Here is a 27,513-nt window from a genome sequence, read left to right as displayed (position 1 = left end):
TTTTGCTCAAGGTTTGAGTTTTGTTTTGTTTTTTTCTAATTTTTTTTCTTGTAGTTTAAGAGCTAAAATTGCACCTTGAAATTCTATCTTCTGTGCATGTCTTCCATTTACAAATGCTTTGAAGAAAATAAACAAAAGCCCTGCATCTCTTGAGCTGATCTCCTGAAAAAGATACTGGATGCCTGCCTGCATGAGGCAAGGGGGTGATCTGGAAGAATTTGTTCAGGGTGATTTCAGAAGATGAATAATTTAAACTGCAGCCACTTGCATCAGACTAGATAATTGAGGCTAGGTTTTCTAACAGCTGAACAGCTTATGTTAAAACTCAAAAAACTCCCTGCAGCACATGTACTTTAGGTAGCTGTTTTGTACGTGAGTTAATCCCATGCCAATTGAGTAGCGTGAGAAATTGAAAAGTATCTCAGCTTTTCCCCTGTGCTAGGAGTTATGAGATGCTACTGTGACTGCCTAGCACTGTTCACCTAGTTATTCATCTTGTTGTAACTTCTTCCTTGAATGGATTGTCTCTCCTCAGTCCAGAAAAGACATGATAGATAGAGGGAAGGGGACTCATGCTCCTTGATTCTCCTGGACAAAACCCCATGTTCTGTTATTGCTGACAGAACATCTCCAAACTGGAGCACTGACTTCTGTCAGCTTCCAGCCTGTGCTTTGAAGTGTGGATTTTTGCAAAGGAACTGCTGCCTGCTCTCCCAGCACTGGGCTGTCACTGCCATTCCCAGGAAGATATCCCCAGATTTGTTTTTATGTCTTCAGGATCTGACGGTCATTTCCTAAACCCTGAAGCATGTAGACTGTCAGTGCCAAAACTTACTTGAAGAGGACTTTGTCATAGCTCTGCTTTCCTGGTTAAAAAAAAAATAAAATACATACATACATATATATATATATATATAATGTATGAAAACTAGCAATGCTTTAGTGGGCTTTGATTCTGTTCCACATGTTTGTAACACATACGGTCCCTCCAGGCAGCTTTGAGTTTTGGTCATTATGAAAGGTTGAGTTTAACACATGCACAGGAAATGAGTCTTCTAAGACTTATGACTTAAATTAAAATACTTTCTAATGCTGGAAGAAAGCTGAAAGGAGAAACTACTTGCCTTTAATTGGTGGCATCCAGCCTGTCTTTGTAACTAACATCAGCTTTGCTGCCTGTTAAAGGCTGGCAGGGCTGTGTGGTGCTAAGGCTGAGATCAGAGGGATGTTCACACTCTGCTACATCCAAGTTAAGCTATAGGAGAAGATAAGGGCTTCTGAAGGGCTTCTGCTTGCCCCACTGAGGGACTGCCTGTCGGGGGGGTTCACCTGTGATCACTGCAAATCTGAATAGTCCATTATTCTAAGTGTGAAGAAGTTGAAGAACCTGTTTCTAATCTATAAAAATGGAGAGAAACTAATGTGCTTTCCTGTGGTTTTTGGTGCAGTGGGTTGTCTGCCTGTGCATTCCACGCTCTGTTTTCTCTTCACTGAATGCCTTAACCACAAGATCTCTACTTGGTAGAATATGGGAGCGGAAATAGCAGTAAGGTTTTTGGTTTTTTTTTAAACTAACAAAAAAAACCCAAAAAACAACCCTCTGATTAAACCCCGTGCGTTCTAAAGCTGCCTTCTGAAAGTAAACAAATTGAAGGTCTTTGCATACTGCTCACACATTTTAAGATGGCATTTGCTGTACTGCTGCCTCTTTATACCTTTAAATGAAAGATTTGCAGGAGCTCTTTGCTCAAGAAAGCAATCAAATAATAATGTTCCCTACTTATTTGAGGCAATACTTTATTATGTGTGCCCGTCAGACCAGGGAAGGCCGTTGCATGTTGCAATTTGAATTTAGATGTTGCTCTGTAGATCAATTTCCTAATGAAAACAAGTGGCTTTAGGTGATGGGGTATGTTCTTGCCTTCAGGGCAGGATGTTTTAAGCTCTTTTCCCTACTAGATGTATGGTAAAGCCCCTTTTTCACATGCTATTAACCTGTTAGTAGCAGGTTAGCAGAGGTTGGAGTTAAGAGTTAGTACAGAAGGACTGTGACATGTAGTGAGTCTGGTTGGTTTGATATGAGTTCCCTGCTTCTGAACTGGGCTTGGGTAATTTACTTGTTAGCTACTCATTTCCTGTCAGTCTGAACTTGCTTGCAGAGAGAACAACTTGAATATTGTTTGTTTCTAATGTTTTTGTTTGTGGATTTTGTAATTGCTGCATTTCATGCTGCAGAAGCTTTTGGGTTGCTTTCTTCTTCCTCTTTGTGTGGGGTAGCAAGGCCTTCTTGTGCTGTCCCTTCTGCACTCCAGAATCAGCCTCTGCAGGATTGTGGCCTCCAGAAATTAAGTGAGGAAAGGAGGGATTGCTTTGGAGAAGCCTAAAAAGTGAGTAAGAGCAGCCACAAAAAGGATCTTCCTTGTAAGTTGGTTCTAAACTGTGGAGAAATCAAATGTTTTCAGTGCTGTTTGTGGAATCTGTGAAAGTACCCTCTTTTCTGAGCTTGCTATATGCCTGAAGGATATTGGTCTAATGTGGTTTTCAAAGTCAAAATATTTTAGTAATAAATAAATTAGAGTTACTTTTGTGGTAGTGGCTGTTCACAGTGTCTGTCCTGAAGAAGGAAGCTTCCCTGAAGATTTGTTACAAGTTGGTAGTCATAAAATCAGAGGGAAAGATAGCAGCTGCTAGTGGAACCTGCTTGTCTGAAGTGGAGAAATACAACTAGCATGATCAGATTATTTTTCATCAGCCCTTGTCCTTGCCTTTGATCATCCTTGTACATGGTTTAGACAATATATTTACCAGTGCTTTTCATGACCTGTATTCCTCTGATGTGCACCTGTGTTTTCCAGATAATAATGCTTTTCTCCTCAACTGATGTCTGTAAAAATGCATAGAGAAGTCAGCCTGTATCTTCTAATGCAAATGAAGTAAAAATCATGTGGTTTGGCTGCTCTGTGCAGGCTGGCTTGTAGGTTTAGAAAACAAGTTTATTTGAGAACTTATGCAAATTCTTTGTAAGAATGAGTGCACACGGGGCAGAAGGGAAATTACCTTGCTGGAAACCCCCCGAGCAGATCTCAACTATTGCTCTTACTGAACTGAAGTAGCTGAATTTGAACCCTTAGTTTTTAAGTTCACACCTTCAACAATCTAAAAATCCCAAAGCCTCCCAGTCTTCATAAGGAGGTGATGATAAACTGGTCAGTGTGAGTATGCTGTAGTAGAAAAATAAATTCTTTGCATTTTCAGTGGTATGCCTTCCTTATTTTCCCTTAAAACTTGAAAGCCTGCTAAAACACTAGATTGTCTTATTCAGAACAGGAGCAGAAGGAGAGGGAGGGAAGAATTTATTCTGCTCAAGTGAAATTTGTTTCAAGAGTTGTTTTTGAAGGTTTGTGTGGACCTACCTGGGTGACTCCAAAGATTTAGCTCTTAGGAAATGGCAACAGAAAACTGGGCTCAAATATGTTTAAATAAGCACATAAAGTTACAGTTTTGGAAAAGGATGAGAAAAATAGTTGGTTTACCTGAACTGAGCTGAGATGTATTGTGTGTAGTCTGATGGTGCTTCTGTCCTCTTCTGGTTGGGATGGGACATTTCCCTGAAGCAAAGGACGTGACAGATCCAAGATCCCTCAGCCAGAGGTCTTTCCTTTCTGTTGATGGTTGGTCTGCTAAGCCTTGGGATTCCAGCAAAGGCCATACTGTGGAGATACCATCTTGTCAGGATTTGTGTGCCTGCAGCATAGATGGTGTCCCAGAGGTTTTTAGTATGAGGATCAGGTGAAGAGTGAGGGAAGAGTGTGGATAGTTTCTGATCCAGTGGAGATTTGCATGCTCATGATGCCCTCGTGTTCTGTAGATGCATTTAATAATTTTCACAGGGTTTGCTGCTGTACTGTAGGAGGAGCATTTTGATGTTAAAGCCTTGTTTGCTGTATTAATCTGCTTGCCCAGTTACTTAAGGAAAGCTGTGTTTACAAGCTTTAGAAGACAGAACCAAGGGTGGAGAATGACTCTCTCTGTCACAGCATGTGTGGCTGGGTCAGTGTATGGAGCACTCCTGCTTCAAACAGGGAATTACAATGCCCATTGTTTCGTGAGAAAAGGTCTCCACTGGGGAGCTCAGGTTCAGCCTGAGCATCCAGCTCTGGAAGGAAATTAGGCACTGTTTCCCTTCAGCAGTTCGTGTGCTTCTGAATGGGAAGTGTTGGCTCTTAATTTGATCTTTAAACTCTTCTTCCCTTTGGAGGAACTTCACTCGCGCATGGGTAGAGAACTGTTTTGGAACTTGCTCTCATGTACTGCTAAATAGATTGTTAGGGAGGAAAATACTAAACAGATTTTCAGTGATCCTAAGGTCTGTGTGACTCTAGAAAATACTTGCTAGCTCAAACTGTGAATTCGTGAAATAAGGTTGCATTGCCTGTAGGTGTGGTGTTTGATACAAATCATGGTTTTAATCTGTTACTTAGAATCTGCTGCACTATGGGAAGCGATGGTGCTCAGCCTGAAGCTGCTCCAATCTTTTATTTGCCTTCTTTACTGCTACCATAAATGGCCATACTGTAAAAACATTTGTTGACTGTGTGTGGTGTTTGATTGTGTAGTGCCTCAGCTGAATGTTTGCTTGCAGTTTCTTGATGTGGTTCGTCACAGATGTGGCTTTCTGAAACGTGAAAGTAGGTGTTTGCGCATAAAACTAGTTTGTGGCATGAAGTAGATCTTCACATTAGACCAGGTCTCCCAACATGCATCTTGAGTGTGCTGTGTCTCTGGGTTTTAATGGAATGACAAGGGTCCCTTACAGCAGCTGTTTGGCTTTTTTGCTTTAGTTATAAGAACATGTGGTTCAGGGTTAATTGCATTCTCACTGAGATATCACGTTGCTTTTAAGACATACGTGCTCTAAAAGTACAAAAGCCAGGACTGACATCCAGCTGAGTAGGTCCTCCAACTCAAAAAGTCGTGGGAAATACTCATCTAACAATCACAGAATCAGTTAGGCTGGGAAAGACCTCTGAGATCAACAGGTCCAACCTTTGACTCACAACCATGTTACTCAGACCACGGCACAAGGTGCCTCATCCAGCTCTCATCCCTCATTAACATCAATGCCATAGATACTAAGTAATGTTAGTTATCGCTATCTTTTTCTATTCCAGGTGGTGTCTGTGATATTTCATAGTAAAAATTAAACTCCCTCTGAGATTTCTACGTGTTTCCCTGCCCTGTGAGCGGGGTGATGCTGACTAAGAGTGGTACCACACCCGCAGGTGCACAGGCGAAGGGGAAGAAACACTGTGGTTGGTTTTAGTACAACCAAATGTTTTGCTGGTAAATAAGGGTTTTTTTTAGATGGAAATCGTTGCTTTCTTAAATATGTAGACTGACTACTGAGGGTAAAAGCATTTTTAATAAAATTTGAGGACATAAATGTGTTTCCATTTGACACTTCAAAATCTGAAGTTGCTGAGGCTGGAAATTCTGGCACTGCTTAAGAGCATTTTAATTCTGCTTACTGGGGCTTTAGGTTCTCTTCCTTTCCCCTGTAGATCTGCTAACAAGCTAATTTAGCAAGACAGTACATATAACCAGTTCTGTGCAATGAAATTGTGCTCGTGTCAGGGTCAGCAATGGTCAAACCACTCAGTAGCTTTTGGTTCCTGGAATTGGGCTGTGTGCACATTTCCCTATATGTGAGTTGTGACAATATTGGTCACATTGTGCTTTTAAAGTCTTGACTAACTGGGAGGATGGTGCTACTCAAGAACTTGCCTCTGTCAAGCTCCCTAGTGAATATTCCAGTTGTGAACGATTTGGTTTTGCGTCTGCCGTGCTGCTGGGGTGGTGCTTGCTTGGTGGAACAAAAGGATGGCCATCCATGCATCTTCTGCCCAGAAAGCTTCTGCCCCTTGCTTGTTCTGTAATTCTGATGTTGATTCTGATGCACAGTGTAAAACAACTCAGGAAAAATAGGTACCAGCCCGTTTGATACTCTTCAGCTGAGTATAAGTGAGTGTGGATTCTGAAGGAGGTGCACAGACAATGCTAGGGCTGTACATAAGCTTCATGTGTCACTCTGCAAATGTGCTGATTTCAGTGATCTCACTGAGTAACCTTGTGCCACTGAGGTGCAGGGTCTGGAGATGCTGCAGGACAGCATGTTTGGGTTGTCTTGTGGGATGCTGATGCAAAACATGGAGTGGAGCCATAAATTCTGTCTTCCCAAACATGAGTCTGGTGGTTTGGGTTTCCTTGTTGTTTTTATTTATATTTAGGATAAAACTTTCTCTTTTACCTCATGTGTTTCTTCTAAGAGCTTCAGCTGTCTGCCTGTAATGTGGAAGTTCCAGTAGACATGGCTTAGCTTCTGAAAAGTCAGAAATGAAGTGCTACATAGACTGTTGTAAACAATCCTCATGGGCTGTCCTGTGCCTTAGCCACTTGATGAGAAAACCAGGCTGAATCACGCTGTTGTCAGATGGGAAGGAGTAATAACCTTTGATCTTGAAATCTGCTGCTGCTGGTAGTGAGAGAGACTATGAAGGCATTCTTCAAGGACATTAAGATTAAACTTCTCTGCAAGCACTGATTAGGTTGGAAAGGAAAGCACTGTACTTCCCTGGTATCTGTGATGGAAAATACCCTGTATTGCTTTTTTTTTTGAAGTGGATTGTCCAGCTGAAACTTTGTTTCAGTTACACTAGTCCACACTGCAGCCTCTTGCACCTATGTACTTGATTTCTAAGCTTTTCTTCTTCCAGAAACCTGGAATTTTGAGGATAGTGATAGTAATTTTGGACAATTATTTCTGAAGCAGTAGTGTCCACATCAGTGAGACTACAGATGTGCTTAATGTGCTTGTGCTTTCTGACATCATGATCTCAGGTCAGCCTGCATCCCTGAAATATCCATGTTGGGTATCTCCCTGCTCACATGGGGTAGGATTTCTCCATCTTGCTCCAAAGGTGGAGTGACCACATTGCTTTGCTAAGTGCAGTTTACAATGGCTAGGTCTGGGCTCTTTTTCTTCCCATCTGTCAGAATTGCATCTGTTGAACACGGTGCCCAAGCAGTCGGACAGAACAAAGGCTTGTGTGCCAGGAAGGTCTGGACGCGCTGTCCCGAGCGTGAAAAGGCTTATGCAGCCTGCCCTGCCTTGGAAGAGATCCCCTTCCTTCCTTTTCACTCTCACAATTAGGTGGGTTAACCTGACACCTTATGTTAGAGCCACGATAAAAAATGCTCTTCAGCTTTTTGTTGTTTGGCTCTAAATCCCAAAGTGTGTTTCTGAGTGCTTCTCCTTGATGTGTCTGGGTTAAAAATCAGGTGCTGAAATTTGAATCTCTTGAAAAACTCCACTTGGCAGAGGGGGACATGAAGGTTATGGAGCTTTTTGCTGATTTGGGAGTGAGTGGAGTGCTTTGTTCTGCTCCCTGGTCCCCGTGGGAGCCCGTGTGCTGGCCAGGCTCAGAGCAGCCAAATCTGCAAGTACAGATCGCATGGAAAAAAACACCTATTGACCAGCAAATTCTCCTTCTTTCTGAGGTTTTGCTGCTTAGTCACAAACTTCTGAGAAATGATTTCAGGTGGAGGAAAGAACATTTTCATCTTAGAATACAGTGTGATTGATGACTGATATGGATGTGCAAAAAAACCCCTGGGTGCGCTGAGCTGCTGAGCCTCCAGCATGGGACCCCTTGGGTTATTCAGCCTGGCTTGGTGTGGCTTTCATGCCCTGTCACTGTGGTGTGTGGAAAACTTCAGCAATTGATGTGTTAGAAGTGTGTGTTTAGTGCTTTATTGCTGTTGGAGTTTTTAGCATGAATTTCTGGTTGGCAGCTTGCCACCTTCAAGCTGTTGAGACACCCTTTTCTGAAGGAAAGTTACCCAGTGTGTTTTTATTTTAATTAATTTTGCAGCACGTTTTACAATTGTGATATATGCACCAGGAGTGCCTCTGATGCTGGCACTCCTGAAAGATTAACACACTTTGAAGGAGTCCATTATTTCATGGGTAGGCAACCAATTATTTCATTATCATTTAGAACTGTCATGCTCCAGGATAACTGCTATGTGTTTTACTGAGTTGGGTGAGGATCTGGGGGGAAAGCTAGTAATTATTAGCCTTGCTAATGAAAATAGATGGCTAAATAACACTTACACAACTGTAATTTCAGCATTCCTGACACTTCTGGTTATGACACTTTCCAAACTTAAAGATAATAGTAATTGTCTGTAGTCTGCAAAATTAGTCTAGACAGTCTAATCTAAGGCCAAAAGGTTGGAGTTGAATAAATATGTAATTTGGGCAAATAAGCTCTGCTTATCTTCTTGAAGCAATAGTTCTTATTAGATATAAGTGCTATTTTATAGCTTTTTCCTAAATAATTAGATTTTAATGATCAGTCAACAAATCTTTGAAAAATAAAGCACTCCAGACTTTGGTAATGAAACTAAGTGTTATTATGTTGGATATTGTCCAAGCTGGTGTTCAAAAATTCCATGGAATTTACTGGTAATAGAAGAAACCCTACAGGACAGGAGCTAGTGCATTTCTATCAATGTCTACAGTGACCTGGCAGTGTAAATAAAAATGTGTTACTGGGTCTGAAAGAGTAATTTCGATGTTTTTGTTTCCCAGCAGAACAAGTGGTATGATGAAAACTTCTGGAAGCTTTCATTCTTTGGGTTCAGTCCCTTTTGGCATTTATATATTTGAGCAAATTGTGTATCAATAAAGTAGTTGTATATATTAAAGTTGGGTCAAAAGGCGTCTCTTGGTGATATTATGTGAACTTTGTTAAGGTGTCTGGACATTTAAATGTGGTTTGCATGGCTGGTATTTATTTGGGTGAGGGATTTTTATAATTTTTATGTGGCAATTTGGACTTTGTGGCAATCAGGATTCAATCATCCTGAAGGCAGCGGGGAATTACAGTGGAATGTCAGAACTGGGGATGGCAAAACCTTCCTCTTTCACTAGGAAGTTGCTGTAGTTTAATTGTAGAATGAAATTCTAGCCTAGAAATATTTAATCCCAGCTTGACTCATTCTAGAAAGCTGTGGGCTCTGGGTTTAGTGGGCTAGTCAACCTGATTGTATCTCCATGTTAAACAAATGTTTCAGAGGAAGAAGGTGGAGGATTTACCTTCCTCAGGCTTTCTTCCTGACTCTTTCTGGTGAACCCACCAGAATAAGAAAGGTGTTAACTTCAAAGAGTTTTGATCTTAGCTCGCTGTGGAGTCCCAGGGATCAGACATTTTCAAGTACTTAAAATGTGAAATAGGGGTTAGAGTTGCTGGAGTGCAGCTTTGTGCTACTGACTCATTGGCCTAGAAAAACTTCTTACTTTAATTAATTTAATTAATGTAATTGTCTGGCTCCAAATGTCCGTAACCTAAGCTAGACAATCTGAAAAGTCCAAGTTCATCAGAGTGATGAGGTGGCTTCTTTGTTAATAGACTGGAAATGCCCTAAACCAACCTGAAGTCTGTTGCTGACTGTGATTACTTCCAAGTTACAGAAGTGAAGTGAGGTTTTAATTGACTCTAAGTCTTCTCCACTTACTGTACTTAGCTTGTAAACCAAAATCTCTTAATTACACTGTATATCTTGTGGTGTTCTAATGATTTCATGTGCATGAGAAAAAGTATTCTATGACTTTTGCCTCACCAGGGGATTTTTGAAGCAACCTTACTTTTTCTCTTACAGCTGTAGTCCCCATTATCTGGTTTTACACAGTCCTAAAATCAGATATGTACTTTTAAAAAAATGCTACTGCTTTCTTGAGAAAAAAACTTGAGTTCATCATGAAGAGCTTGTGTGAGCTGTTAGTTTTCAAACTATCTGAACATGATAAAACTTTATAGATGAAAAGACAGTGTCTTTTTCTTCCTTGAGTTATGAGTGGTTAAGATGAGGAAGAAGAAATACCTGGTGTGTTCATTGTTCCTGCACATACTTACTGTGAAGCAAAAATGAAAAGAAATTAAATCAAGACCCAACTATGCTTGCAGTATAGAATGTGCTTTACAGTCAGACATGTTTCAACTTGAGAAATTGCAGGGCTGCCTTCAAAGAATTCTGTAGGTGCTTACTGGCATTACAGGGCAGTCACTGAAGGCTTCACAAAGTCTTCCCAGACAGTGAAAGTGCACCCTCTCTGATCTTGAGCAATGAAAACACCACTAGGAAGTACTCAAGAGGCCAAAGTTTAGTGCACATATTGCCTAAAGCAGGTCTCTGAGTGAGTGTGCCTGGTGTTTGGTGTGATTTGATTTTGAGATATTTGAGGATTACAAACTGGAGGGAAATGTTCACAGGCTGTTAATGCCAAGGTGCTGTTCTGTGGGGAGAGCTGTAAGCTGGAAACTGAAAGGAGACCTAAGCACAGTGCAGATTCAGTTTGAGTTTAAAAGGTGAAAGCTGTCTTTAAAAAGTATCAATCTGCTGTTTTTTATGGAACTTAGTATTTTAAAAGATGTTCACGTGCATTGAAAAATATATATGAAAAGAAAACCTAGTCTCATCAGTATGATGTACTTTACATTATGTTCACGTAGCCCACATACATAATTTGAACCATAAAATCCTTTAGATTGGTAAAGGCATTTAAGGTTATCAAATTGAGGCTGTACTGGTATCTGATGGTGTGTTTAAGCTTGGCAGTGTGTTAGCAAAAGGGCACATAACTTTTCAGAAAAATAGTTTTAATGATTATTCTTGAAACCTCTGTGATTTGAACGTGCCCTGAAAGGCTGTCTTAGTCAAAGTGGCAAAGACACTTTCTTTTCCCCAGGCAAATCTACTGTATCTGGGTTTATTTTTTCTCCCCCACTGGATCTTGTAATTATCTATTTAGCAGTTACACTCCAGATTTCTACCTGTAAACCCAAGTTATTTTGCCAGCCATGCCTTAGGTGCCAGGTTTGAGGGAGAAAAAAAGGGTGGGGCTGGAGAAGGCAAAGCTGCTTTATTTAAATAGCAGTTAGGGGAAGGGAAAAGAATAGCAGACAGTTTTTTAGGCGTGTTGAGATGTGTAAGAGCTGATGGATGTTCCCTGTCAGTGCACAAAAGTCAGTTTGATTTCAGTCTTTTGTATTCCTGAGTCTTGGTGTACTACGTGACTGCAGTATCAGTTGATGCTCCAGAACCAACCTGGCTCTTGAATCTGTCACACAAGTCACTCCTGCTTAACTGGGGATGAAATCTGAAATTTCCTAGCATACAGCCATCTGGAGAAATATCACTGGATATGAGTGTGTTTATGAATACAAAATCCAAGTGTTCATTTAGGAAATGCAAAAATTAAAGGTGCATAGAGAGATTTATGTTTTAACATTCAAATTGAGGACACTTTACCCTCCATACACTTTCCCCCCTGCCCCCCACCTCCCCATCCTAGCTCATCTTTCCCCACACCTGTGAGGGATGTAAAAACTAGTTTTGTTATTAGGTGTTCTGGGTAGTGAGCAGAACAAAGCCTATGTAGAATGCCATGGTACATTTAGCTATGTGCATTAAATATGCTTGTGCACTGAACACAGTTTTCTTGGGAGTTTTCTTTTCCTGATGTGCTCCCACAGTTATCAGTGTCCATGGAGGGAGAGGGGCAGAAGAGTATGTGGCTGTGTAGCAGGACTCACACTTTTAGTGTTTCCAGGCTAAGCACAGCTTTTGACAATCCTTGCATTGCATAAAAAAATTAAGGAGACTTACCTCTACTTAACCAAGTCAGGTTTTTTTTTCTGTATCTTACTGTCTTTGACCTGTATGTTGGCAGGAGAGCAATCTAATGGATGTACTCTAAGGCTGCCATGGCTTACACAACAACTTTGCATTTTCCATTATGATGATTTTCTTCTTTAGTAGAGCCATTAATGTTTGATTAAGCATGTACTTAATCATAAAGTTTGGTATTTTATGTATGTGTTGCTATTTTTTCAGGAACAAATTAAAATTTTCAACTTGTGTATGAATTTGCAAAGGGCTTTGTAGCATGCCAGTGGTGGGTGGGGAGACAAGTTGTGTTCCAGGTGCTGATGAGACCACAGCCTCATTTATTATTCAGAGCTCACTTAAAGACCCAGTTCAAAAGCTCCTGGGTTTCATATCTATTGGCAGAGATCTCTCTCCCTGCCCAGCTTCCTGGCCAGGGGTGTGCTTGCTGCTCAGCTTGGATGGGGATGGCTGAGGGTCCCTGTAGCTTACCTGGGGACACGTTCAGGCATGAACTGGGCTGTCTGAATTGGATTTGTGTTATGGTCAGATTCACTTTGTCCAGGCCAGCTGTGCTGTGACAGGGCTTAGCTTGTACATGTCTCATGTCATCTTTCTTTCACTAGAGCTTCCTTCAGCTTAATCCTCTTCTCTCTTTGTGCCTCAGTTTTCTCTCTTCATGAAATTAAGCGTTTCACATCACTGGGAAATGGCAGTAATTGAAGTTACAAATGACATCTGTTTCCCTGGATAGCCATAACAACGCTGACAGTACACATTAGAGCACTGGGAAGTAGTGCAAATTGAGGGAAGCATCATTGATTACTTGCAAGCAATCTTGACTATCTTTTAATTTATATTTCTTGGAAGAAAGGAATGGGTGCTCTTACTATTTGTAGAATTAAAAGAACATCTTAAAGATTTGTAGGAATATGGGATGATTGGATGATGACACACTTAGCCTTTTGTAGCATGAGGCAGTGTTCTAATCATTATTTTGTTACTCTGGTCTTTATCAGGATGATTCTAGACCATTGGTCTCCTATTCTCTCAACATTCCACACCAAAATGTTTGCCCTCATTCTGTAAAGTGTAGCTGTTTATGCCTGAACATTTGTGTTTGAAATGCTGCTGGGTTGCTGTGGGTACCTCCTGCAGTCCTCTTCTGGCACAAAACCTTTGCAGAGGTGGCACTTTGTGTCATCAGCCCCAACAGCATCCACCTCCTGCTTTTCCAGCCCCAGCCAATTAAACCTGTCTGGAAATACTGGGTCCTAGGGAGCCACCTGCTCCTGGAGAGGTTTATGTTTGCTATTAGAACAAGCTCCTCAGAGACTCTCTGATTAGTGTTGTGCTTTTAGTGTGTTTGGGTTTCTCTGTGACCCAAATGCTTGGGGCTCTGCAAAATGCTAAATTTGTGTGTTCTGCTCGGTCTGTTCCTTTATTCTGGAATGTAGTCTGGGTTTATGTTTGCTTCTAGAAGTCAGTTAAGGTTTTTTTCACTTCATGTTTTCCTTGTTTTCTAGCCAGCCAACTCGTGTGCTCTAAAGGAGCTCATGTGCTGTGAAAAGAGGTTCTTTTAGTCCCTTGAGGTGCTGAGGCCCTGAGCTGCTGCTTTGCCTGATGACCCCTCCCGCTGGGCAGGTTAGCTCTGGACCAGGGCAGCAAAGTGACAGGTCAGTGTCACCCATCCTCTAGGAACTTGCCTGTGGTGACACAGAACCTGTTTGCTTGCTCCTCCAGACACAGGAGCATAGATTAGAACTCTTCGAAATGGTCTCTCACCTCCTTTGCAACCTGGAGGAGGGCACAATGTGTCACTGGGGTCACTTGACTGCTCTGCCACTCTTAGGTACAAGAGTTGAAGGCAGAGGCTGTGAGATTTCATGGGTGGGAAAACAATGGAAGTTCCAAACTGAGCTGTGCAGTCAGTCATTTAGATCTTAATTCATGGTCTGAGGAGGCTTTTGTGGTGTAGCCAAGTACCTCAAAGAGAAAGCTGTCCACTTGTGGCCCTACAAACTGGCCGTGGAACTGGAGCTCTGGCCTTCACCAATGGCACTGGCTTTGTCTTTGGCTTGGAACGAATGCTAGAAATACTCATTTAAATGAAGAGAACTTAGGTTTCTGTCTTTTTCTGGGTTAAATATTTCTGATGTGATCAGTGTGCTGTGTGATAAGGCTGCAGCTGATGTTGGTGTTTGCTGTATGCCCATGGTGGAGACCTGGGCAGTGCAGGGGATGAATTTGGCTTCGTACTGGTTGAATGGGTCAATTGCAGGGGAAATGAGGTAAAACCTAGGGAAGAGATGAGAGTGTAAAAGACAGGCAAAGGAGAGATTGCCAGAAGAAATACTCTGACAAGGAGCACTGCACAGGAATGTCTTGGGATCATCTATTCCAGGCATTTGGGAGTATGTTCAAGTCTAAAGTTGAAGCATTGGTGGATGCTACACATGTTTGTTTTAAGTTCTAGCATAAAAAATATATCTAGGGAGGATTTTTTTGGCTATTTGCAGTGCTTCAATTGCAGATGCTTATTTAAATCCAGAGCTGGTCTCTAACTGTAGCTGGAGGGTGGAAACCCTTCTATTTCCTTGCCTTTACTGGGTTTGAACCAAAAACTTAAAACATGTGGAAAAAATTTAAATAAGCAACCAGTGGCTCTTTGAAACATTGTGTGTATGTTTAGTAAATACAGATGGAGATTATAGAGACAGCAAGGATGAATATATATTTTGGCATGTACCTCTCCTTTAACTTGTAGTGGTGTGCTCTCGCTGTGCTGGGCTGCCTTCCCTTGCATGGCCTTCGAGCTTGGTGTAAAGAGAAAGGGAAGAGTGAAGTCCAGAGCCAGCCTCTGGACTGCAGCTTAGAGCAGCTTCCTGTCAACAACATCCTACTTTTCTCCCACCCTAAAACACAAAAGTGAAAAAGAAAGTTATCTCTTGGCTTTTCGGTTTGTGGACTGTTGATTACTTTATGAAGGGTAAATGTGAAGAGATGCAGAAGAGCCGTGAATTGGCACTGAGGTTTTCCATCAAAGAGGTCTTTACTTAGTCATTTTTATTTATTTATGGAGTGGGACTCAAGCTTGTAAACTAATGGAGGAATTTCTCTATGTATGTTAAAGGCAACATATAAATGGAGGAAGATGATAAACTTAAGAGCAGGTATTCATATCTTCTCCTTATCAAATGACTTGAGTGATTGAAATAATGATTTAGGGACTGCTGTTGCCTAAAACAAAGATTGCTAGAGCAGTGTTCTGTATAGTGTCATTGTTTCCATGCACTGCAAGTAGAAACTCCTGTGAAGGTCAGGAGATCTTCTGAAATGCATTTTAAGACAAGGAGTGTAGATAAGAAGGGATTTTAGTGGTGGGTTGCCCATCTAGAAGTGATGTAGGTAGCGTGGGGATGGGGATTTTTATGTTCTTTTGGTTTTTTTCCCCTTTGCAAACATCCTTGGCAGCGGGCTTTCCCTTCTCTGGACTTGATTGCCTCAGCAGTCCTAGAAAGAGAAAACCTAGAAAACCTGTTGCATAATATTCTGGATAAATTGAATGGCTGATGAGACTGCTGGGCTCAACTTCTCATTTCCCTTCTAGGAGACGGGTGGAAAGAGCTTTGATTTTGCTGGTGATTAAGGGAGTGGTGTAACAGGAGAGCTTGTTCAAGTTACTATCTCCTTAGAAGAAATTTAACTGCTTCTAATTATTTCCTGCAGACACTGGCCAACTGCAGTGGAGCCAGCTGAATGAGTCGTGGCTCTTTGGATTTGTCAGAGAAACCCAACTGCTCCTACAAGAAATGGAGTTTCTCTGATATTTCCCCGACACCTGGGCTGGATCAGGCCGCCCTGGCGAGCTGTGCCGCCTGTTCCGTGGTGCCAGCTCTCATCCCAGCCTCCTGCTGTAGCTTCCTGGGGCTGCTGTAGCTTGGCAGGGTGGCTGCTCTGAGGTGTTGGGGCTTGCACTGACAGCTTTCATAAAACAGCAGTAGGCAGGCCTGGGTATTCCAGCACTGTGGGATGTGGTGCTTGCTCCTCTCATTTGTCTGGATTTGGCATCAGCGTGGAACCAGTAGGTTGTCAGTGGTTTGTGTCTGCTGGAATTGCGCTCCTGTGAGGCTTTTAAGCAGTTCTGCCACAAACTCCTTGACCCTGACAAAGTTATTTTTATAGGATTTATGCCTGTGTGGGGTCCTGGGCTTGCTGGGTGTGCAGGCACCTTGCCCGGACGCCATTCGGGAGCGAAGGGATGGCCTCATGGAATGCTCCAGGATATGCTCTGCCACGCCTCAATGCTTTAAACACTGCCTTAACAGCAGCAGGAAGGTCGGTTTCTGCTCAAATTGATAAATACTGTGTCTGCTACATCTAAGTTTTGGGAGCCAGCCGGGGCTGGGTAAGGCCTGCGAGCTGTGGTGGTTGTGTTTCCTGCAGCACATAGTCCCAGTGCAATTTGGGAAGACTCCTTCAAAACCAGCAGCTGTTTCAGGCACATAAGCCTTGTCCAGTGCCTGGAGGTAAACCACAGCACTAATTGCCTTGCAAACCTCTCCTGTAGTCCTCTCTGTGACAGCAGATTTGGCAGTGCAGCTCCATGGGAGGGAAGAAAATACTTGTAAGAGCGATTGTTACATGGGGGAGCTGTGGCATCTGCTCATTCTGAATCTGACATGTGGCTGATGCTGGATCAGGACAGCTTAATCTTATTTCCCTTTTTGAGGGAGGAACCACGTTCCCTGTCTCTGTACCTAGTCTTGCACTCTTGCTTTGTGCATAGTTGGATTTGGTTTTTTTTTAATTAAAAGAAACAAGCTAAAAAGGGTGGAGGGACTCACAGAAATGCCCTGCAGATTACAGAACATGCTGTAGTTGTTGGCCCTTGGACAGATAATGAGGAAAATAAGAAGAATATGTCTGAGATCATTATGGATTTCTTTTTCTGAACTCTTAGTGAAAAATATTGCCCTTGCTGGATATAAACTTGCTGCTTTAGGTGTTCTACTAACACTGATACATGAGAGTAAAATAAATCTATTCCAAATTCTCCTTTTTATTTAAAAGCTGCTATCCTTTACCATTTTGTAGATGTAAAGGTTCAGACAGTAACTTTGAATTCTGCAGAATGGAGAAACGAAAGCTGGAGAGGGATAGGGAGTAATTTTAGAGTGCAGGCTTTATCTTCCATGGTTTAGTCACTTAATGCTTTTTAATAAATACCACTTTCTGTTTCTTTAATGAAACATAGGACTTTAATTCCCTTCCTTGTGATCATCCTTTTAAAGTCAGATTCTGTAAATTATTTCATATATACATCTGTATGTTCACATAAATTTTTCATCCATCTTTCAGTGTTTGTTAGAAGCCATAGAAGAGTTGAGACCTTATTTACACTTCATGTAAATTCATTCCTCAAAGTGTCTTCTTAAGCTCCTGGATGGCATGTTTCGAGTCATGGATAGAGGCAAGAGAAGAGATGAGAACAGTTTTGAAGGCTGAATTTTTTCCTCTTTAAATCATAAAGGGAAGCAAGGTAAAGGGATGACTTGCAGTTGAAAGAGCTTCTTGTTCTGAGGTGAAGGTTCTGCTGCCTATAGATAGGTACTTGGGCTGTGTGTTGCGTTTAGGATCCCATGCCTGTTGGTTCAGTGGGATTATTTTTAGTGGAAGAGGGTTTGTTTGGGGTTTTTTTGTTTGTTTTGATTGGTGTGGGTGGGGTTGTAGCAGGGTTTGGCCTGGGTGCCAATGAGAGAACACTGATGTCTACTTGAAATGCAAAGGAGCTGCTCAGGGTCTGTGCTCTGGGGGGCAGCAGGTTTTTAGTGTGGTGCCAGATCTAAATAAACACATCATCAGCAACCTGTACAAACTCCATCTGCATGATGGTTGTGTGTGTGTGTGAGCACAGGTTATATACAGCAGCCACAGCTGGCTGAGTGTGCTGCAGCTGGTGATGTGTTTCTCCCACGAAGGCAGCCGAAGCTCTGTCCATGAGCTCTGCTGGGGAACCCCTGTCCCTGCTGCTAAACCAGGAGCCTGGTGTGGACATGTGCAAGTGGTGGGGTCAGCTGGGTGCTGGGTCAGGACAGCATCCTGCAGGCTGTCCTCAGGAGCAGCTCCTAACTGGAACTGGACAAGGGCAAATACAGCCACATGAATTATCTCCAAATATAGTTAACTCTGTTCTGCACTGACAGTGGTATGTCTGGAGAAGGTTAGTAGGCGAGTGCTGTGATTTCAGCTCTTCCTCCCCACCCCCACCCCCCCTTTTTTTTTGTTTTGTTTTCCCAACCATGATATCTGTTAACTTGATTCCAGTAAGTTTAGGCGAGTAGAGTGTTGTCTTGTTGGTATCTTTAAGTTTGTTTGATGGGAAAAGTGCTTTAGCAAAGCCCCCTTCTTTTTTTTTTTCTTCCTAGGAGACAATATCTGGATTCAAAACATTCCTAATTCCTTACTGGTTTACAGAACTGAATAATGTACACAGGTGGTACTCCTGCAGTTCTGCACAAATTGTGCACTGGGTGCCTGCTGAGGGCAGAGATGGGAAGGAATTTGATCAGGGTTCAGATTTGTTATGCCAGTGTGATTGCTTTAGTTTTAGATGGAGTGAACTTTACTATGACTGCATGCAAGCTAAAACTTCATCCTTTGAATTCTAAACCTGTCTTCTGAAGCTGTTGCTAAGCCAGTATTCAATACCAGATCACGCAGTCTCTAGAGAAACGCACTAGAACGTACTTTGCTCCTCAGTGTGGGTGATATGCAGCAGCCTGGCAGTGTCTGGTGGAGCCTTGTGCTTAGGCCATGGGTGACACAGGCACTTCATGGCTTATTCTGCTTTCAGGGGTTGTCTTTCTGGAGGATGAGAGTGCTTAAAGTCGTTAAAACCAGGAGAGAAATCCTGGGAACAAGGATGTTCCAACAAGCTTCATTCAGCTAACGAGCTAAGTGCCACTTGTGCTGAGTAGAACCTTTGCTAGAAATTGTCCTAAAACTGCTAGAGAATTCTAGAAACAACTGATAAAGTCCTGGTACTTCCCAGAAATTGCTGGCTCTGGGAATGGGAGAGGAAGTTCTGTAAACTTGAGAATTCCAAAGAACTTTTAAACCCTACCAGAAGTTCAGAGAGACCTTAGAAACCCCTAGAAACTGGAAGATTCTAGGGATTTCTGAGAAATCCTAGGAGTTTCCAGTAAATGTCCAGAAAATGTTAGAAAGGCTGTGGGAATCCAGTTAACTCAGTGACTCTGCTAGTAATCTCTACAATTTATGAGCATTTACTAGGAATAGGAAAACCATTACTGGTTATCTTTGGATGCAGTGTCAAATGGTTGTACGTGGATAAACACACTCCCCTTCCTTATGCTGTCAAGTGTCCAGCTGTAGGATCCCTCTCAGGGAGTGTCCTGTGTGTGTGCTTGTCTAAGACACAAACTTGTTTTCTTCTCTGCAGTCCTACTTCGTTACGGATTACGACCCAACCATTGAGGACTCCTACACCAAGCAATGTGTGATAGACGACAGAGCCGCGCGCTTGGACAGTAAGTGGCCCACCCACACTGCCCACAAAGCTAGGATTAGGAACTTGTATTATTCCCAGGAGTGACATGGTGGCATGGAAAACATACCCCTGTGCTGCCTCCCCCAAGTAATAAATTTAAAGATTTAAAGCAATATCAATGCTTTGCTTTAAAAATTTCAGTTCTTGCATGTTGGTGTTTTCTTTAAGAGTAAAAACAACAGCCCTCATCCCCACCTATCTCTGAGCATTTTCTGCCTGTTTCAGATGGTCAGGAATTAGCAGAAGTCCTCAAGAGTTTTGTTGTTTAGTTTGTTTTGTAGGTCTTGAATTGTTCAGTCAGTGTTGGGAATATTAGAATATTAGAAAAATATCCAGTACTGTCTGTGAAAAGTGGTTTCTGCTTGGCTATGATGCACGGGAGAGACTCTCACAATATCTTATCAGGAATCTTCTTTTTTTTCAGTCTTTCAGAAAATGAAATGTAGTAATCCATATTTTTGCTTATGTTCAGTTCTGGATACAGCAGGACAAGAAGAATTTGGAGCCATGCGTGAACAGTACATGAGGACAGGGGAGGGTTTTCTGCTTGTTTTCTCAGTCACAGATAGAGGAAGGTAAGCCTGAGGTCAAGTCATTAAAACAAGCTTTAATTATTCTTAAATTGCACCTTATCATTAACTGAAATAATCTCAAACAAAGCATTAAGTATGTTAGGTTGAAGGTGTGATGCTCTTCCAGCATTGAAGACCAGTTTTGAACCAATCACTTTGTGAAAGTGTCTGTTTCAGTAGATGACTTGAAAACATACACAAAAAAATAACTGTATTCAAGAGCTTTGCTACAGTCCAGAACACCATTTTCCTGAGAGTGACTGGTACTCAGTCAGTTCTTAGGAATATCCCTTTGCCATGCCCAGCATCAAGTAGCTGGCTCCGGGTTTCTGAGTGGGTTTAGGGTATGTGCCTGCACTTTTTGCAGGAAGAGGTCCCTCTGCTTACCCCTGTGCATTGACAGAATGGCTGCAGAGTGGAGATGAAACATCATCTTAGAAGCTCATGGAGAGCTGTGCTCAGTGACATACATCCCGTCTAGTTCACCTTTGCACAAGGTTTCTGGCTACCTAATTCTTTTTAATGTGACTTTTTTACTGATGATCATCTTGCTTTTAAATTTTAACTGGAAAATTAGGTGTAGATGCCTTCAGACTATATTTCTGTAAGGCTACAAAGGGTAAGTGACTGTCTGCAAGTGCCTGTGCTGCAAAGGTCCTTATGTAGTGATGTAGCTTTAACAGTGTTTACTTGAAAGCAGTGATTTATTTATTCAGTCTCCAAAAACCCTTGCTTAGGCCAGAATTAGCTTGTTTAGTATACTATCCTGGAAGATTTTGGCTGTTCTCACCTTTCCTTAAACACTGGTGGAATATTCCTTATGCTTGAACATCATCAATGCCTGATACAACTTATTTGGTAACTGGAAAGCTTTCTGATCATTTAGCTCTGCTGTTCTTCTGTCCTTGACAAAACAAAACTTTCTAGCTTTGATAGCTTCCCCCAAAATTCTTAGAAGTAGCTCTGGAGGTTGCCAGCTGAAATATCAATACCTGGGTCTCTGTGCTGTAGTTTGAATGTTCTAGATGGAATGGAACTCCAGAGTCAGTATTTGTAGAATGGACTGTGGTTCCTTGATTCTCTGCAACACATTGGCCCTGGATCCCTATGGATTTTGAGACACAGTCAGTGTTTTTCTCACCCTGCAGCCCCACCTCAGCCCAGTGCAGAGGACACTGCTCACTTGGGGATTTTTTCAGTTTGAGTGTTGGATGGTTCTCTAACAGGTCATGCTGTGACTCTGGAGTGCCTGCAGCTGTCTATGCTTGTGTGTCATGGCAGGGCAAGTCCCAGTAGGTGACTCATCATTTCTGAACGTTTTCAGAACCTGAGAATTTGTGAATTAGTGCACTGATGCTCTATTTGTTATCTGTTATCTTTCACAGCTTTGAAGAAATCTATAAGTTTCAGCGACAGATTCTTAGAGTGAAAGATCGCGATGAGTTTCCAATGATTCTCGTCGGTAATAAAGCAGATCTGGACCACCAAAGACAGGTAATTCATTTGCTGTTAGCTACTGCTAAGAAACTGGAAATTTTCTGGAAGAAAATTCAGTTTTCCCCCCAGAACTAAACTTCCTCCCAGAATGGGAACAAACAAATTTAAAAAGTCGTATCATACAAAGTAATTTCAGTGCACAAAACTCCACTCAGTTTTTGTACTTGAAGAACCTTAAGAGCATGATGGCATTCCATACACAGCACATCTTCTGTCTGACTCAGTGGGGTTATGTTGAGACCAAGTCTATTCACAGAGCTCTGAGCTTTCTGTCATGACTTGATTACTCAGGCATGAACGTGTCTAATTCCTCAGTTCTGTTACTCACCACTGCACTGTGCCAGCAGAGTGCATTCCAACACTAGCTCCAACAATTCTTAGTCTTCAGTGCTCTTGCTTTTACCTTTCACTGCTGTCATGCATAAATTACTAGTTATTCACTTTCTCTGGCCACTCATCTTCTGCATAACTGATGTAAAGCTTTAAAAGCTGGAAGTACAGCAACGCAATCTCTGTTATATTTATGTACCTTAAAGTTTTGGAACCAATAGTTTTCCACTTCATCTCTACTCACAAGACAACTTAAAATATTTAATTTAGAATGATTTAAAGGACTTTCAAATGTGTTTTCCTTAGTTGCTGTTGATTTTTAATGAATCAAACTAATTTGAGCTGAAATGAAAATAATCTTACTATAGCAGCAGGAAAGGAACAGATGTCAAATTTGTAATTTCTTCAGCAGCTAATTTGAGAAGCTTAATATTTTCTCTTGAGACAGTAAGATGACATGTAAAGCTTGATGGCAAACACATGATTTTAGGATAATAAAATAAATACTACTAAAATTGCTGTAATGGTTTTATGAGTTTCACAAGAAAAAACATAGCTTAAAGGCCCCAGTGAGTTAGTTTGTGCAATGTTGAATTACAGTTACAGTACAAAAAAAGTTCCTGTTGAATGTGGTCCCTTGACTGTCACAGCCTCTTCATCCCAGAAGCTGTGTAGAAAGATCATGACAAAATTAAAAATCATGCTGAAAGATGCTGTCAGTTTTCAAGGAAGTTTTCACAGAAGTAGCTCACAAATTCCTCTGAAGCAACTTTGAGTGCTCACACATTCACAGAACAGCCTGGCCCTGAGACAGAAGCAAAACTCATTTATTCTTCAGTTACCATCATGCCCCCATCAGAATTCCTAGATTTAACCTTGCAGGTCCTGGAACATGTGTACTTCGTCTCCTGCACAAATGTTGGCATGGAAATTATGGAGCTGAAACTGAATTATTCTGCTAATTGTAATTGCTGAAGGACAAAACACCCAGATGCTTTGGGAAGGAAATAAGATCATTGCTGTCAGCCTCAGCTCTCAGGATACCTGCAGTTGTAGTTGGTAATCCTCTACATCCACTTCTAGAAACAGCTGTGAACTTCGTTCTCTCTCCTCCACCCTCCTGATGTCATTCCACTGCTTCTGTTTCTCCCTTGAAGGCAGAGAGGTGCCTGTCACCTGTTCTGCTGGTCTCTCTGTCCTGTTCCAAGCTGCTTTTTCAGGTGGAGATGGGCTGGAACATGTTCAAGCTCAAAGCAATTTTTTTCTAAATTGCCTGACTTTGCAGTTTTGCCACTGATACTGATATATGTCTCAAAAATTTCCTTTTGCTTTTTATGGCTGTATTAATTGCCTTAATTGATTAGATGCTGATGGGCATAACTTTTTGGTGCTCTCACTCACCATTTATATACCAGTTGGTGGACTTGTCATTCCCATCATAAGCTGAGACTTAGGCAGATGTAGCTGAGAAAATTCTTCTGGGTTTGCTTAAATAGCTACTACATGTTCTTAACTCTTCCCTGCCCCTTCCCCATTACATGGCACATTTCACTTGGCCTTCAGTCAGTGTGAAGGAATGATTCAGGGATGCTGAGCTGACATAATTGGTCCCCACAAGGGAGAGGCTCCCCTCCCTCTTGACTTCACATTCCCACTCTTTCCCAGATCTCACTTGAAGCACTTTTGGAATTGAATCATCTCTCTGGATGGGGAGGCTTCCTAGGACCTGTGTGAGCTAAATCAGCTTGCAGAAAGATTTGAGTGCCAGCGTTGGAAGCGTGGGAAGGGGTGGGACTGTGGTTTGGAGCAGAGCAGGGAGCAGTTGGGGTGGGGGGAGGCAAGTGAGACCTCGCCTTTTGGCAGCAGCGAGCAGTGAGATGTTATCGGCTGTGTGTTACACAGGGGGTTGTTTCTGCTCCACCTCATGGGCTCTCTCAGACATCCAGTCACTGAGGGGCTCCAGCCTGTTCATCTGGCTGAACACTTGTCAGCTAGTCCTGCCACCGGCTAAACCAGCTAGTCCAAAAGTGAGGGGAAAACTTCAGCCTGACGAGTTCACCCTGCTCTGGCTGCGGTTTTCTTGTGCAGGCAGCTGTGATGGGAGGTGTGGGGTCAGAGGAGAGGCTGCTCCCTCACCTTGGCTGGGAGTGCTGGGTGGGTGGAAGTGTGGGGTATCCCCAGGCTGTAACTTGTGGGCAGAAACTCAATAAGGGCAAGTCCTCTGTGTTTTTACACTTTGCCTGCTGATGTGTCAGGCCTCACTGGGCACCACCAAAAAGCTGCTAGGCCACACTAGGATCTTACATATCTTCTGCTTATCTGGTTCTTTGGCTCTTGACTCGTTTAATCCCAACTGTGCATTTCTCAGCTTCAGAATTAATGTAACATTTTTAAAAAGTCAGGAAGTTTGGTACCAGTTCTTAGAGCAAAACTGCTTGTACTGGGCATCTGTCTGCTTTTTCCAAAAGGCAGGAGGCAGACCAGTGGAACACGTGCAATCTCTGAAAGAATTAAACTGAGTTAAAGTAATTTAGTGTGTGTGTTTGGATCAGCAAATGATACTCAACAAATCTTCCCAGAACCCAAAAGAGTTAAAATGTGGAAGAGTTCTGGGTGTCTCAAGGGTCTGGCCACACCTTTATCCAAGTAAATGTGTGTTGAGGTTGAACAGAGTACAGAGTCTTTGTGACACCATAAATCTCGAGGCTGTTGATGCATAACTAATCCTCCTCGTGTGGTGGCAACTGTTTCTCAGGAAATACATGAACTGGGTTGTGCAGCAGGAGTGCACAAACAATGGAATGATCTTGATAAATTGTTGGGGCTCACCAAAGGCGTGGTGTAAATTAGTGGGGCTTTTAGACACCAGAGACCAGCTCACAAGTGGTTTTGGGAGGGATGTGAAAGGGTAAGTTTGAAATAGCAATTTGTCGTGGTAATAACTGTATAGATAAATAGAGTTAAGCAGCTTTCTGGTGATATTTGTCTCTCAATATCCATAGGTTACATTGACAAAGAAAAATGAGTACTTAGAGGACAAGCAAGCATTAATCCTTAGAAGGTATGAAAAGAAATGAAGCTGCCAGTGTTTCCAAATTCCCCAGTCACAAATTGCTAATTCTGAAACCAGAATTGAAGCACCATCTCTCACTGCTCGTTCCTAAAGTAAATACTGTGTAGCAGTCTCTCTGTTAAATGGGTTAATTCCTTAGAACTCAACACTGGATGTTTCTACTGTAAGATAATTCAGTAGAGCACCAGATGTTTTAATAATAACCATTAGTGACAGAGGAGTAGACTTGTCAGTGCAGGATATGTATGACTTTCTGTAGATAACTGCTAGCTTAAACTGGGTCAAGTCTGATCATTCCCCAGATGGAAAGGTTTCAAGGAAAATCCAAGTTGCAACAGGAAGGTGCTTGGGTTTCATTAAATGCTAGTTCTTGCTTCTGCATCGTGACTGAACTAACACAAAGACCTAGTGCTGAGATCATCTCTGCTGCCAGTTACCTTTAAAGCAAGGTTTTAAAGATAATTCCATGTGAATTAACTCTTAACTGACATATTTTCCTGTGTGAAAGTGTGACAATAACTTCTTGCTGTGGCAGATGTTGGGACAATGTCCAGGGACACCTCTGTGCCCACAGACAGATTCTACCTCCTGGCCCTCCTGTGGCTTGTGTGATTTTGGGCTTTCTAGAGAATGAGCAGCTGGGCATCTGATGCAGTGTCTGAATACAGTGAGCCAGCCTGAATGTGTGTCAGTGATTACAACCACAGTTTGCACGTGCCAAAGGGACCTTTGATAGGAGAGTGTGGACAAACTGGAATAAGGGATAGTGAACTACCCCTGCAGGAAAATTGGGATGACAGATGCACTCTTCAGGAGTGATGGAACTCTGGGTGGAAATGGGCAATGTTTTTTGTGCTGGGAGCACTGCAGGGTGACCACAGAGTGGTAGAAATGGATTCCTCTCAAACTTGAGGAAACATTTAATCGTTGCCTGCGTGATGTGACCCTTGTGTAAGTGTCCAGGCAAAATACAGGTGCAGTGTTAGGTTAGGCAGCCTTGTAGAGTTGCTTTAGGTGGAGGAAAGCCTGGAAACTTGAGAAATTAATGTATTTCTGACAGATATCAGACAGAATAGCAAAGAGAGAAGGACACATGTTCACGGGATTATTGTGCAGATACTCAAATGGAAACTGAGAAGAAGAACGTTACCTTAGGGAGGTGGGGAATAAGATTTTCCATGTTTGACTGGCTCACATCTTCTATAATGAGTTTTCATTTGAGAAACTTTTACTGACTGTCTGAACAGCTTGAATGAGTGATACCCAGAAACAAACAGTAAAATATCCTATAACAAATAGGATGAGCATTATGAGTGGATCTCATTTTTATTCAGCCTTAAGCTGGCTAAAAATGCAGAACCAACACACACAGATGTACACACAGTCACTGCCATCAAATCTGTGGTTCTCTTTAGTTCTGTCAAAATAACATCCAGTCTTCTTTGAAGAAAAAGGATCTAGTTTTTATTTGGATGTTAAATAAGTGTCCTATCACACTTCCTGGAAAACCTGTCATGTCACAGGGTTGTTGTATTCAGGAAGGGACGTCAAAAGGATGAAAATTCATGTTTTTATTTACAAGTATTTCTATGTTTGTACTTGCATTTCCCTCAGCTTTGAAGATGGAACTGGTATGTTCTGGCCTCTAATTTACATCTTGGGCACTGTACATGTTTCCATAGTGTTTTCAAACCAAACATTTTTTAAAACTGACTTTGAGGTCAGTAAAATTGGCCACAAGTAACTTGTACTCATAATGTACAGTGTAACAATGTACTCATAAGACTGACAACAAAGATTATTTTGGAATTTAAGTTACAGGTATTCTAGTAAATATGACAAGAACTTGATTTATAATGTTCTAGATCCAGGATATTGTGGAAGTGTAACTTTGTTACAATGTTAGTTTGGCTTGTATCTGTAATGTGTTTTAGGTACAATAGCAGAGAAATTCTTTAAACATGTGTTTAAAGATTGAGTTCAGTTTCTCCTCAGAATTATACGTTCCTTGCCAATTATTTATTTTTGTTGTTTATTTTTCAGCCTCTCACTTTCTGGGGCTGGAATAAACTATGCAGGGATGAAGAAAAGTAAAGGGGTTCGTTTTTCTAGTACTGTTATATCTATAACTTATTAGTCTGAGGTAGACACAGAAGGTTCTGGAAGGTCTAGTGCAAACTTTTGGAGATTCTGCAGTCATTGATGTGCCAGAAAACAGCTACAAATATTTGTCCAAGTGCAGCCTTCATAAGCTTTGCAACTGGAATATTTCAACATCTGGGGTCAGAGTGGTGGGTTGAAGTGGAATTGTTCTAGCTAGGGGAGAAGGAGTCTTCATTATTATTATTATTCAGTTTTCAGACAGCAGTAGAGGATTGAAGGCTTCCAGTTCCCCTTAAGTGCCCTGCAGTTAAAAAGGCAGCTCCAGTAGTTGATCTTGGGATTGAGTTGGTTCTCAGGGTTTCTTTTTTGGCTTCAGCTGGTGTTGATAGCACTGAAATGAACACAGACTTGCTGTGAGTGTTTGAGATCAGCAGATGCATCCTGAATTACTCCTGCTAATGGCACAGAGTGCTGGGAGCATTTTGTAGAGCTTCAGGAGGGTTTAGTGGGAGCAGCCCTGATTTCAGCAGGAAGTGTATGGATATAGTACCAGTGGGATGCTAAGGACAGAGGAATCAAACATATGGAGATGACATGCATGAAGGCTCTTAAACCGCTGTGTAGCTGTTAAGAAA

General features: G+C 41.9%; 1 protein-coding gene and 1 long non-coding RNA gene across 3 annotated transcripts in view; one reads left to right on the top strand and one right to left on the bottom strand.

Annotated features, from left to right (window-relative positions):
* Positions 1–27,513, top strand: part of RRAS2 (RAS related 2) — a 42,333-nt gene that overhangs the window by 11,624 nt on the left and 3,196 nt on the right. The window contains exons 1-4 of one of the 2 annotated variants that reach the window (XM_086894380.1): positions 2,242–2,421; positions 19,196–19,283; positions 19,776–19,878; positions 21,261–21,369. In XM_086894380.1, coding sequence (XP_086750506.1) covers positions 19,811–19,878; positions 21,261–21,369 — 177 coding nt within the window. In that variant the 5' untranslated portion in view covers positions 2,242–2,421; positions 19,196–19,283; positions 19,776–19,810. Of the gene's footprint in view, positions 1–2,241; positions 2,422–19,195; positions 19,284–19,775; positions 19,879–21,260; positions 21,370–27,513 lie in introns of those variants that run through there. The other variant, XM_086894379.1, reaches the window with a different exon arrangement.
* On the bottom strand, positions 19,893–24,378 carry LOC147652398 (uncharacterized). The gene is made up of 2 exons (XR_015288430.1): positions 22,747–24,378; positions 19,893–21,861 (listed from the first exon to the last, which is right to left on the bottom strand). It is a non-coding gene; the product is annotated as an uncharacterized LOC147652398 (long non-coding RNA).

Source organism: Cyanistes caeruleus, chromosome 6 (genome assembly GCF_971803275.1).
Source record: "Cyanistes caeruleus chromosome 6, bCyaCae1.hap1.1, whole genome shotgun sequence".
NCBI classification, from domain to species: domain Eukaryota; kingdom Metazoa; phylum Chordata; class Aves; order Passeriformes; family Paridae; genus Cyanistes; species Cyanistes caeruleus.
This window is presented reverse-complemented; position numbering and strand designations above follow the sequence as displayed.